At 36.6% G+C, this 14,138-nt stretch overlaps 1 protein-coding gene across 3 annotated transcripts in view; it reads right to left on the minus strand.

Moving 5' to 3' along the window:
• The window catches only part of Bet1 (Bet1 golgi vesicular membrane trafficking protein), a 30,650-nt gene extending 19,608 nt beyond the window's left edge, over positions 1 to 11,042 (minus strand). Inside the window, exons 1-5 of one of the 3 annotated variants that reach the window (XM_048436834.3) lie at positions 10,862 to 11,042; positions 6,344 to 6,468; positions 3,885 to 3,941; positions 2,215 to 2,248; positions 1,126 to 1,323 (exon numbers count right to left, since the gene is read on the minus strand). In XM_048436834.3, the coding sequence (XP_048292791.3) occupies positions 1,226 to 1,323; positions 2,215 to 2,248; positions 3,885 to 3,941; positions 6,344 to 6,468; positions 10,862 to 10,880 (333 nt within the window). In that variant the 5' untranslated portion in view covers positions 10,881 to 11,042 and the 3' untranslated portion in view covers positions 1,126 to 1,225. Of the gene's footprint in view, positions 1 to 1,125; positions 1,324 to 2,087; positions 2,249 to 3,884; positions 3,942 to 6,343; positions 6,469 to 10,861 lie in introns of those variants that run through there. The other 2 variants (XM_048436843.3, XM_048436827.3) reach the window with 2 other exon arrangements.
• Positions 11,043 to 14,138: the final 3,096 nt, after the last annotated feature.

A 14,138-nucleotide genomic window follows, 5' to 3' on the forward strand; every position in this document is an offset into this window, starting at 1 on the left:
TTAGAGTTTTACTCAGCGGTAAAAAACAATGACATCTTGAATTTTGCATGCAAATGGATGGACATAGAAAACGCTTTACTGAGTGAGGTAACCCAGACCCAAAAAGAGGAATATGGTATGTATTCACTCATATGTGGATTCTAGCCATAATTAAAGGTCTTTGAGCCTTTTATTCGTGATCCTAGAGAAGTTAAATAAGAAGGTGAACCTGAAGAAAATCATGTAGTTATCCTCCTGGAGATTGGAAGTAGACAAGAGTACCAGGCAACCTCGGGTGCATGGGGGGGGGTGGGGGATTGTTAGAAGGGGAGAGGGTTAGAGAGAAGGGAGTAGGGGAGGAATGGGGGAAAGCTCGGGGGTTTGGGGTGGGGGGGAGTGAGGAAGGATGGATATGGAATCAGGGAAGTATATATCTCAACTAAGGGAGTCATTTTAGGGTTTACAAGAGACTTGATTATAAATGGGATCCCAGGTCCAAGGAGAGATCCCCAGATGTTCTCTGGACAGAGGAGAGGGTGCCTGATCTGGCCTTGGCCCATAACCATACTGATGAATATTTTGTATATCACCATAGAACCTTCATTTGGTGATGGATGGAGACTGAGACAGAGACCCACATTGGAGCACTGGACTGAGCCCCCAAGGTCTAAATGAGGAGCAGAAGGAGGAAGAACATCAACAAGATAGGCAGGACCATGAGGAGTGTGTTCAGCCACTGATACAAGGGGATTGATCTAATGAGAGTTCACCAAGGCCAGTTGGACTGGGTCTGAATGAGCATGTGATCCAACCAGATTCTCTGAATGTGGCCGGATTCTCCGAATGTGGCTGGCACAGGGTCTTTCTGAAAAGCCATTGACAATGACACTGGGACTTGTTTCCTCTGCATATACTGGATTTTGGGGATGCAGTCTGTTTGGAGGCTCACCTTCCTTCCTGGAGGGAGGGGGGAGGAACTTGAACTTCCCACAGGGCAGGAAACCCTGACTGCTCTTAGGAATGGAGAGGGAGGAGGAGAGGGAGTGGGGGGCGTGGGAGGGTGTTGGGAGGAGGGGCGGAAATGGAAACTTTTATAAATTAATAAACTTTAAAAAAAGAATATAAATCACTTGAAAAAGCCATAAATACATTTTCATAAAAGTTTATTTTTGAACCTAGAAATATGCAAATTTCTAAAGTAGGAACAATACAGAATGTTTTGCAATATATATATATATATATATACTTAAATCCACCTTGCATTTTGATCTCTGTAAGCAGATAAAATGATGCAGAACAACAATCCTCTGTACTGTGGTTTCAATACCAGCAGATTTTCAGTCCCTAGGGAATGGTAAAACACGTGGTAAAGCAAAGGCAATTGATTTTCTTGAACACTTCATTTCTACACAGAGCTTAGCAACACTGAACTTCACATTATTGTGACACAAATAATCACCAAATGACCCACCCTTGCAGCTAGACATCAGAAAACTGTTCTACAGCACACCAACGGAATTTATCACTAATATAGAACAATATGTATACTGATGCACATGTGCAATATGCTCCCACAGAAATATGTCAATAGTTTTATGCAAGGAGGAAGTCCTTATACAAAGAATTCATCTGATCAAATGTATTAAGAAAATTATAAGGAAAAGGAAGTTGGTACCTATATGGTAACAAGTGAGACAAAGCCCATCATCCAGTGATGACATCAAGCAAAAGAAAGGGAACATGCTACCACCATCCACCCATGACCACAAAAGTGGATATCAGGTTCTACAGCACTCTACTGCTCTTCCACTTGCTTCAGAAAGTTACACTTAGTATAGCAACAGGGTATAATATCAGTATTTAATCTGACTGGAAAAACATCGGTACAGCTACACAGACTTCAGGCTAACTCCATACCCCTGAAAATAGGATTCAAAATGAATCAAGAAGGAAGAGTAGTCAAAAGCATTAAGCGGTATAATACGGTTTCTGAAAGAGGAAAGTTCCAGTAATCTTCAACAAAAAAAACCATTAGAAACGGTGGGATGCTGGCTATCGAAGTGGTACCGTACGAGATTAACTGCAATAGATTTCAAGTCCACACTAACTTGCATCACCTCAATTTAATAATCCAATAAATGACAAAAAAGACAAACAATGAAAACAACATCATATAGCATAGTAATTTTGTTTGGCTTCCTCTGGACAAAATCTTCAGTCTTCCCATGGTTTTACCTAGAAATCCAGTTGTAGAATCAAATTGTGAATCCTACGAGAGAATAAGAAAAACATAATAAATTCTAATATTCTTCACAGGCTCATCCAAGCAATTTACATAAGATTATTAGTATGTATCTTTAAAGATAATTTGTATGTAATCAATTCAAGTATCTATTTATTAGCTTGGGAAATCAGCCTGATTACTCTATGCAAAATAAAGCAGTTTTCTCAGTGATTCTTTCATTATCCAATAAGGATTTCTTTCAGTTCCTGAGCATCATTAAAGAACTCAAAACTCAAATGATTTAGGACTTTCTTATTTCAATTATATGGATAAAAAGCCATTAACAATAAAGGCAAGTCATCTCTGAGCTAGCCAGCATGTCTTTGTCCACTTTCTGTTTAGACATTATTTTTCCAAGGTCAAATGTGTGAGTGTTTTGATACTTCAGCTAAAATTTAATATGGTTAGTGCCAAAAATGGTAGAGTCTTTTGTTTAGACAGGTGACTTTGACATACAGAGAAATTTACTAAAAGTTAAGAGACTATAAAAGTTGACAGAGAAATAAGTGGAGAGGATTTAAATACATACATGAAAAATGCCATATTAAAATAGAGCCAGGAAAGCCTTTTAAGATAAGTAGACCAGCACAGGTTAGAAATAACACACTTGCTTTAAAATCTCAATATGCTGAGATGAGCAGGCACCAACACAATGAGGCTTCGCATAGCTTAGTCTCCACATAGCTCATGCACTTGAAACCCTTGCTTCTTCACAGGAATCACTGCATCAGAGCCACTTGGGATGCTTCTCACAAGATATAAATGCTGGGCTCCTCTCCATGAGATTTTGAATGAGCTTACATACAGAAAGAAACAGGAATATCTATTTTCAAAGAATACTGCATTTGATGCCATATTTGCTATTTTGAATGCATGTGAAGAAACAAAGGAAGGTCTAGAGAAGCCGGGTACCCAAAGTTAGCATCAGTGACTGACTGGAAGGCTGCTCTGAGAAGAAAACGGACATGCTCTTGAGCTTGTTCAGACTAGAAATAAAGGGACCTTGTCTACTCAGATCTGAGGGATTTGTTCAGCAGTAAACCGTATGAACTAAAGTTGACGGAGGAAGTGTCTGTTAAGTGAAAGGCACTTGGTTGGACATAAAGTGCTTTTTTATAGCTTGGTTAATAAATTACTAGTGGCCTACCCATTACAATATCTAAGACCACTCTAATAACCATTTCCATTCAGTTCTGAATGGTGCTTTATACCAGAGTTAAAGTGCATTTGGCTTCAATCTTCACTTCTTATTTACATCTTAGACAAGAACAATGGAAAAATACATTTGATAGAAATTATAAAATGATTAGCTGAAAACTGAGTGGAGTCCAACAGGGCTTATAATGCCAATGTCTGTTTTAACTGGATAAAAATAAAGGATGGGGTGGGGAAGAGGTAAGAGGAGGAGCCATGAGAGTTGAATATATTAAAAAAATACATCATGGGAAATTCTTGAAGAATGCATTAAAATTTTATTTTTAAAAAGTATTAGAGTGTATAAATTATATCTTTATAGAGTTGTTAAAAAATGTTTTTATAAATATAATTTCTTATACCTGGTCAACAGACTAAATTTGAAAACACTAGGTGAAATTTCTTAGTTAAAATTGTAATAACTTACCATTTCAGATAATAGTTTGTTTTGGTTTCTAACTTCATGGCCTATTTCAATGGAAAGCTAGGAAGAAAGCACATACGTTACAATTTACATGAAGGGATTCAAAAGTGATAAAGTAAAAGCAACAATGCCCTACAGATGAAACTGTATTCTAAAAACAGACACTCTCTCCTCACACTTTGTGCAGTAAAAATATTGAAATATAAATTTAAAAATTTCCCCTTCCAAAAATGAATGTATCTCTCTTCTCTTCCTAATTTTCAATCTCTATGTTAACATTCTCCTCCTGGATCCCCTATTCTTGTATTCTTTCTTCAATAAAATTCTTTCTTGTTTTTTTTTTCAATCATATAAAAGTATTCACCTATATATTCCATTTTCATATTTCAGCAAATACAAGCACTCACATGATCAGTTCAAATACAGACATATACATTTAGTATTCTCTTAACAAAATATGGCATTTATTTGAATATAAGTATAGATTCGTTATTTTAAAGACTTTGGGTTTAAAATAATAATAAATTGGAAAAACCCTTAAAGTTAGTATTATCTATAACCTAAAATTATATAAAAAGAATATGAGTGTGTAAAACAACAGCTGCTATGCAAATCTAAACCTCATACTTTAAGCAACAAATTCACCAGAGATTTCCCTTCTAATGAACTTAAACACAATTAATTACTGAAAGTCTTTGTAAACAACTGTTAAATGTTCTTCACAATTTAATCTGTGTGAAAACCAACCACAGATAATACTGATATGGAATTATACTGAAATTATGGAGATCAGCTATGAAGTTTTCATCCAAATTCATCAAATCAGAGATAACAAAGCAGGCAGCCCAACTACTTTAGCATGACATTCAGGCAAAAGGAATAAAATCTCCAGTCTTTCAATATGGGAGCTCAATAATCGACACTAGAGGGTTTTGTTTGTTTGTTTCTTTAAGACATTCAATTCTATGTCCTTCTCAACCTTGTTTCTTAACTTCTGAACATTATACATGATTAGGTCCATAGATTAAATCATTTTAATTAATATGATTTTGGAAACAATACCATAGATCAAAACTCTAATTTCAGTACAAGTTGAAAACAGTTTAATTTTCCAATGATTGAAACTAAATACCAATTACATGTAACGATGTGAACATCTAGTGAATGCTTCACATGTATCGTATGTTTATTGCAATGGAGAATCAAGACTCATGCTTTTAACATCACCTTCGATAATTCCTTTAACAAAAATTCACTCAATATGGCTAACAAGTAATTATACTGCATGTCCGAAATGACCCTCAGTTTATAGGGAATGAATTAATACTGGATGTAGTACCGAGATACAGCATAGAAAGAGGCAGATGCAGCGATGGGGTCTTTCTTGAAGAAGACAACTTCAAAGTAAGGAGGAAGACAATGAAACTGCTAAAGGCAAAGTTTAATTTTGAAAATATGGAATAGGGGCAACAGTAGTATGCAGAGAACAAAAGAGAACTCTTATTTTTCTGGCATCACATCCGTATGCATTCTTGATGTGCTGAAGAGAAGTTCTGCTCTGAAGAACATATTACACAATCAGTCTACAGAATGTGAACTTAACCTATTAAGTAACAGCAGAATCCAAAGACTTCAGAGAGAGCAGGATATGCTTTAACAAAATTCTAACAATGACGGTGACAACATAACATAGACTAGGAAAGCTGAGACAGGTCAAGAGATTCCTCCATGGGTCTAAACATAAAAATCAGGGCTGTGTTAGAGAACAACAAGAAAGCTACGACTCAAAGACAGAGGAGAGAAAGACTTGTGTATTGTATTCAAGCCGCTATCAGAAAAGGTTAGAGGAACTATTTCAATGGCTCTCCTGATGCTGTCCAATGGAATTACTGGACAACAAAATTTAAAATTTCTCCTCCTTCTAACAGTAACACTCTCTCACTTCTCTTCTCATAGGAGTCAACCTACCTGTCAACATTCTCTGGTTCTGTTAGTTTGGCAAACTCTGTTTTCTCCTTCTGCCATAAAATTAAATGTTTTCATCTGTATATTTTTACATTTTACAATGTACAAGTTTTCATATAAACAAGTCGAATACACAATACACATTTAATATTTTCTTAACAATATATGGTATCTCTTTGATTATAAATCTAGACTATTTTAAATATTTTTATTTTTACTATAATAACAAATTGGAAAGAAATTACAAGTTAGCACTATCTAAATCAAAAATTATAGAGAACGTATGACTGTTTAAACTACTGTATAAATGTACAGTACATTTTAGATTTTGCTAGGGACACAAACACAAATACGCAATTAAGGTTTGAGAAAAATTAAACCAAAGTACCCCATCTTCTAACTTACTTATGGGCACAAGTTCTAAGTGAGTTCCTTGCTAAGATGACAGTAAGCACAAATCTTAAGGTGATGTGGGAAAGCACTGGTGCTGGACTTACAGATTTAATAGCATCCACTTTGCTTCTCAGACTTTCAGTGAGTCTGTCGTTCTCTTCTTCACAGGCATTATATCCACTACTGGCGTAGCCATAGTTCCCATAGCTGCCAGGAGCTGCTCCATCACCTACAAGGATCAGAGGCACACTTGTAGGACTGCATAAACATCAGCTACTTTCCAAAGTTTAGCAGCTAAAACAAACTGAAAAAGACCCCTGGAGGGCATTGCAGACCACATATATTTATAATAGTTACACTGAAAATCAATTTTTAAAAATCAAAACATTAAAATTGAAACAATTCTTTTTATACCCTCTTTTAAGGAAAGTATTCATTTTTCAATACGCATTTATTCATTGCTTAAAGACACTAAAACAGGCATTCATATACAAGAATATTTGGGAGAAACTTCTTGCATACTAGAAATACATGCTTTAATAAAGGACATAAACATAGAAACATCCACCCAAAAGAGAAGCTGATCGATAAGAGAAAAGGTGTGGAGGAAGGGGTTTTCATGGCAGAAAGATGCTGGTATTTTAACGAGCAACTTCTCTCTTTTTTTTTTTTTAAAGTTTTTAAGAAGCAAGTGGTGAAAAGTGAAGAAACAAAGGGAAGTGGAGGCCAAAAGTAAAAGCCGAGGAAAAAGGTCCAATAGTGTGTGGATGCTAGAAGCCGAGATTTATAAAGAATTCCACTCATTTTTTTCAACAAGTATTCAAGAAACATTCATGTATCAACTCTACGTTTCTGCTTTTTGTAAGAAGTTGCATTATAGGAGATGGTTTAAAAAATACAGTATCCATTATTCTGTCTACTACAGCACTTGATAGTCACTAGGAAAACATCAGGTATAGTGAGCATTGGGAAAATACACATATGTGTTGGGAATGTCAGAATTTTCTTTGCAAAGGAAGAAAGTGGGCTACACAGCAAAGAGTGATTATTTGGAGTAAAACAATAGAGAAAATAATGAAGACCAGTGGCCAAAATCATGCAGTATTTCTAGGAAAATAAATTGAGAATGGCTGTGGCAATATAGCTGGATTAGCTTCTGTCTTTCCAGATATGAGCTCTCTCAACAAAAGGGTTCCTTGGTCTCAGTCAGCTGTTGAGAAGTCACACTGTTGGATGGACCTAGAATTGCATGTTTTGATATTGGGACTGCAGAAGAACAAAGCCCCCAAACTTTGGTATGTGGTGTAAGAGGTCCTTCTGTCTATGTGCTGCTTTCATTAATGAATAAAGAAAGTGCCTTGGCCTGTTGGCAGGGCAGAACTTAGGTAGGCAGAGAAGACAGAACTAAACTCTGGAAGGAAGAAAGCAGAGTCAGAGAGACATCATGGAGCCACCAGAGACAGACATGCTGAATCTTTGTCAGTAAGCCACTTCCACGTGGTAATATACAGATTACTAGAAATGGGTTAAATCAATATAAAAGTTAACCAATAAGAAGCTAGAGGTAATAGGCCAAATAGTATTTTAGTTAATACAGTTTCTGTGTGGTTATTTCGAGGCTAAGCTAGCTGAGTGGCCGGAACAAACAAGCAGGCCCTCCTCCTACAGGTATGGTTTGACAAAAGAGTGGAGAATGTATTAAACAGACTAGATTATCCATGGTTGGAAGCAGCTTCTCTAGTGACCCAAGAAAGCAGAAGAAAGGGATAGCCTTAAAGCTACAGGCTACCATAGGCTCAAGCAGCAAATGGAGTAGCAATGGTAGTAAGAACAAAAACTGTAACAGCCAAGCCAAGAGGGTAGACAGCAGGAAGTCTGAATGATGGTTAATGTGTGAATGAGAAACTCTTTCAAAGCACAGCACAAATTTAATTTTATTAAGTAAGCAAAACTCTTGAGTCCTTACAGCTTTGATTGTATAACATCAACTTTGACGTCTAGATTGAACTATAAGAGCATAAATTAATCATTCTATAATTCCATAAACACACATGGACACACAGGCACACACATGCACACGTGTGCACATATACATACACACCACCACCACAGTACTTTAAGTGAATACTTGTAAATTACTGACTAAAGAATACAATTTTAATTCACTGCTAAGTAACTTTGTCAAGAGCAGAGTATCTTAGGCATCTACCTCCTCCCGTACCTATGAGCACTTTCTATGCATCAGAAACCTACAATTCTCCTTGTACCACAACAAAATGTTGAATATTCCAAACAGATGGGGCAGTTACATAGTCAATCTCCTATCAACTACTGGCATGCTATCCCTGAGGTTCTCAGTACATGTTTTCAAACATATTAAAAGCTGCTGAACTGTGCACAATCATTTCTTCCCACTCACCAACTAAAATACCACTTAAAATACCCCGTGCAAACTCTAACAAGAGCAAGATCCGTAACTTGTCTATGTGATTAAGGATCAGGGTAGGACATACTGTCCAGTAAGTTACTCTGGAATGGCTAAAGTTAATCACTGGACAACTTCACCAAGGAATTCATTCAAATTTAATGGCTATTTTATTTCTTTTGTTTTGACTCTCTGGCCAATCTTAAGTTTAATTGTAGAGTTCTTCCACTTTTTCATTTAAAGTAAAATTCTCACTTTTTGTTCAGAAATTGTTAATGCAGTTCCAAATTTGACTGCGCCTTCAAACTATCCTTTATTCCAATGCAGAAAAACAAAACAAACTAAACTAAAACACTAGAGCTCCTATTCCAAACCTAGCCCCATTTTTTTTTCTGTGAGAATCACTTACTATCATTAAGAGCTGTAGAAAAAGAATCCTGAAGATCATCTGCAATTTCTGAAAAGTGCTACTTCCTTGAAGCATGTTCTATCAGTAACAGGCCAATTCACTTAACAGTTCATATGCAGTGTGACAGATTTTACACATAAATGTTTCTCATATTTGCTATTATTTCATATTCGCTAAAATTTCAAGTAAACATGTGTTGGTACTTTAATAGGTCTTCATAACTTTACACCAATGCTCTTCTCAACTGCACAGACACTTTAAAAACAATTAGGAAGGGACTCTTGTCTAGACATTCTTATTTAATTGAAAATCTAATTTACTATCTATCTGAGTAATTCCAACATATAACCAGAGCCAAGAATCTATTGTCAAATCTATGCCCTGAATGTAATAAAAATGGTATAGCACAAGTATCCCAATAGGCCACTGGCCTGCTGATGAAATGTAAATTTCTTCCATAAACAAAGATCTTCAGAATGCTTCGGGGTCCTAGCTTCAAAGTTACTTGATCACATAATCTCTGGCATATATCATTCATAACTCAATGCCTGAATCTCTGTCATCTTCCTATTTGGAACCTACTTCTCCCCAGTCTCATGTCAAAGTCATCCTACAAGTTCCTCTGGCCTGGGGAGGTACACAATGAACCATTTAGTATTAAATCCCTACGGCATTCACCATCTATGGAATTTAACTGGTGTTGGGGTGAAAATTACCACCTTGAATCATAATTTGTCTTCAGTTTCAGAAGAAAATTTTAAATTACCCGCTTTCTAGTCCTGTAAGTAATCCTAGTAAAAATACCACTATCCTATTCCTCTCTGTATTTCTCTTTAAAAAAACAAAAACAAAAAACAAAACAAAGCAACAACAACAACAAAAAACAACCTTTCTCTCTTCACTGTCCTGAGTACTGTATTCCTTCTCATACAACTAAAATTCATACACAGCAGTGGGTTCTGGGCTGCAAAAAACAAAAAGGCTATATTTATCTCCCATGTCTAATTTAAAGTGTTTATTCACTGGCTTTAGACACCAAAAACTTTTTTTAAAGGTGTTTTTTACAACTTGTGATGGAATGGTAAAATCCTTTTCAATGTTTCATTCAGTTTTTTCAAGCACTCTACCCTTCCTTTAAAAAAATGTTAAAAAAGAACTTCAGAACCAGAAAAATGCTATTCTAATTATTTTGTTATTATTTCTCCTGATCCATAAAGGCAAGAACAAATGTTAAGTCATCAAAACTTATCACTAGCTATGCTGTAACAGTGGGACAAGGTCTAAGTCAGACACGTTCCAAGTAAATCGCCTTTGACCGAGACCTCTCACAGCTGCCACTTTAACATAATGACGCATAAATTTACCTTTGTAACTCGCTGTAATCATACTAACATATCATTATTAGCAGACTTTGAGTTTAACATCTACTCTCCAAATGTCACTTCTAAGATAAGTAAGGTCCAGAATGAGTGAAGAAATGGAACCTGGGCAAGGCTTGGAAAACACGGCTTACTTCCCAAACTAGCACATAAAAAAGAAAAATCAAGACACCCAATACTCCACCACTCTGCTACAACCTACTATATAAACTTTCCTGTAAATTAAACTTAAGGAAGCAGCTCGGACTTGGGACAAATGATGCGCTTCCAATTGGAACCTCCTCCAAAGAACCCAAACAGCTGGCTTTCCCACCTCAGAGTCTCTGATAGAAGACCGGTAGAGTTTCCTCCCACGCCCCCACTCCTGGCTACAGGGTCCCCAAACTTCGAATCTCAGTCCTGTTCTTACCCAGGCCTGCACGTCTCATCCTGCCTGGAGAGGGAAAGGCGGGTGAGAAGGAGTGGGTAGGAAAGGGTCAGGGCCACCCGACCTCGGCTTCAGTTCGAGGGCCCCCTAAGAGCACCAACTTTTTGCTTCTGAGCGCCACGACATCAGTAGAGTCTAAACACCGCGCCGGTTTATGTCGTCACCAGGACACTTATAGACGCCCTGCAATGAGGTTTAGTTGCATTCTGGGAAATGTAGTTTTCTGCCAGCTCTGGTCTGTTAGCGAGGAGGCGTGGAGGGGGGGAACCAGGTCTGGAGCGGGCGGAGCTTCCGGAAGAGTGACTGTCGCGGCTGGGGCTCCAGTGTCTGGGTATTTTCCTCTTCCCCGGCCTCCAGTATGGTACTTTCTGCTGTTAGGGCAAACTTTAACCCAGGGTATTTACTCCTTCACTGACGGGAAGATGATTGATCCATCTTTCCTGGTTCATCCTAGTTAGTACTCCACTTACTCAAAATCGGATGAGGAAAAGTCAGGGAAAACTGTTGATTAGTCACATTTACTGCCTGAGCCTCTCATCCATTTGTTCCCGATAGTTCAGTAAACCCATCTCCTTGAGGTAGGACTCCTGGTAGGAAAGCCTGGAGTCTCTCATCCCTTGTTAATAAGTTTGTCCCAAGTTTGGAAAGAACAGTACCATTTGGCTCTTAAACACTCCCTCCCACTTAGACCTTTTAAAACTTACTCATATACCTAATACTTGTTTTCATGGAGTAAGGAGTCAATGTAGGGTTTAAAAACTTGTTCGGAGGAATGGGAATGCAGTGGTTTATATCAAAAGATCATTATGAGATTGCAAAGAAATAATGGTTTTTGAGAACTGATAGTTGTTCCCAATCCGTGTTCAGATATATCACAGTTTTATTGCTACTGGATAACAGTGGTATACTATTTATAATGGAGCTTTCTGAAAGTGTAATCTTTGAAAAGTGGTATCCCATTATAAACACTGGTCATATAAATCTATTTTCAAACATAAACACTGAATATAATCATAGCTTAAGTCTCTACCTTAAGGCTGTATCTGCAAAGTACACCCAAAACAGTTTTCAATATCATTTTTTTGGTTATTTTATTTTATTTTTACTGTTTTTATTGAGCTATAAAATTTTCTCTGCTACACTTCCTCCCTCCTTTCTCTCCTTCTATTCTCTCCCATGGTCCCCAGTTTACTCAGGAGATCTTGTCTTTTTCTTTGTCCCATGTAGTTTAGATCCATATATAATCTAAATTATATATGACTCTTAGGGTCCTCATTGTCGTCTACGGTCTCTGGGATTGTGAATTGTAGGCTGGTTTTTCTTTGCTTTATGGCTAAAAGCTAGTTATGAGTGAGTTCATATATTTGACTTTCTGGGTCTGGGTTACCTCACTCAATATGATGTTTTCTAGATCTATCCATTTGCCTGTAAATTTCAAGATTTTTTTCTGCTGTGTAATACTCCATTGTGTAAATGTACCACATTTTCCTTATCCATTCTTGGGTTGAGGGGCTTTTAAGGTTGTTTCCAGGTTCTGGCTATGGCAAACAATGTTCCTATGAACATAGTTGAGCACTTGTCTTTGTGGTAGGATTGGGCATCCTTTGTGTATATACTCAAAAGTGGTATTGCTGGGTCTTGAGGTTGAGAAATAGCCATACTGATATTGAAAGGGGTTGTACCAGTTTGCACTTCCACCAGTAATGGAGGAATGTTCCCTTTACCCCACAGTCTTTCCAGCATAAGTTGCGATCAGGGTTTCGATCTTGGCCATTGTTACAGGTGTAAGATGGAATCTCAGAGTTGTTTTGATTTGCATTTCTCTGATGGCTAATTATAGTGAACATTTCCTTAAGTGTCTTTCAGCCATTTTTTTAGATTCCTCTGTTGAGCGTTTTCTGTTTAGGTCTGTATCCCATTTTTTATTGGATTATTAGTATTTGATTTCTTGTGTTCTTTATATAGTCTTTGTAAATTTCTGGATATCAACATGTAGAAGAATGAAAATAGATCCATATCTTTCACCATTCACAAAACTCAAGTCCCAGTGGATCAAAGACCTCAACATAAAGACAACCACACTGAACCTCATAGAAGAGAAAGTGGGAAGTACAGTTAAATGCATTGACACAGGAGGTCACTTCTTAATTATAATCCCTATAGCACATACACTAAGAGAAACAATTAATAAATGGGACCTCCTGGAACTGAGAAGTCTTTGTAAAGCAAAGGACACAGTCAAAAGACAGAACAGCAGCCAACAAAATGGGAAAAGATCTTTTTCATCAACCTCACACCGGTCAGAGGGCTGATCTCCAAAATACTCAATGTGGTATTTTAACTGGGGAAATAAACTTAACTCAATAACATTAAAACAACCTTAATAAAACTAAAGTAAGCTACTATTCTCCAGACACAGCACCATTAAGTGATGACGAAAACAGGAGTAGTTATAAAATAAGCCCATGGGAGACATGACAGGTCTTCATTTTCACATACAGACGGTGGTGGTTGTTCTCCCCACTCCACCCCGTTTTGGTATCCAAATGGGAGGCAGAATATATAGAATAATAATGTACAGAATAATATAGGTTTAATATACAGAATAATAATGACTGATCGTGGTCACAATTGACAGAAAGTAGAAAGAATTATTTTTCCTCTTTTGGTACTTTTCTTCATTTTGTTAAAATTTCTAGTCGTTTTATTGATTTGGAAAAGAATAACATCAGTAATTTCATCTTTATTCTCAGAGATAATCTTGTAGAAAATATGTAATTCTTGACTGTTCTCAGGCTATTGTTAACTAAATATGACAAGGTAACATTAAGTATTCTTATTGTAAAAGCAAGAACATAGGCAGAAAAACCTGTGAACTTTAAAAAAAAATTGTAATTTTTAATTTTTTTCTGTTCTGTTGTCTCCTGTCCACTTTAAATTGCTCTTTCTATTTCCATTCCAAGTCTAAACCAAGGAATAACATTTTACAAAGATCTTAAAACTTGTTACATAAACATTAAAAATTTTTCCAATTAGGTAACAAATTCAACATCTCAAATATTATATTTGAACATAAAAATGTAAGCTAAAATCAAGTAGTTTTGACTTACCAAAAAAGTATAAAACAAAAGATAATTTTTAAGTTCATTATTTGGTCACGAAAATGGATTTTCTGGCAGTGAATTATGTTTAGATTTCAAATCCAGCTCAGAAAAAACAAGGCTGTCTTAGTTCCCATGCCAGACAATCAAAATCTGTG

This window comes from Myodes glareolus, chromosome 25, assembly GCF_982192425.1.
Source record: "Myodes glareolus chromosome 25, mMyoGla1.1, whole genome shotgun sequence".
In the NCBI taxonomy this organism is placed as follows: domain Eukaryota; kingdom Metazoa; phylum Chordata; class Mammalia; order Rodentia; family Cricetidae; genus Myodes; species Myodes glareolus.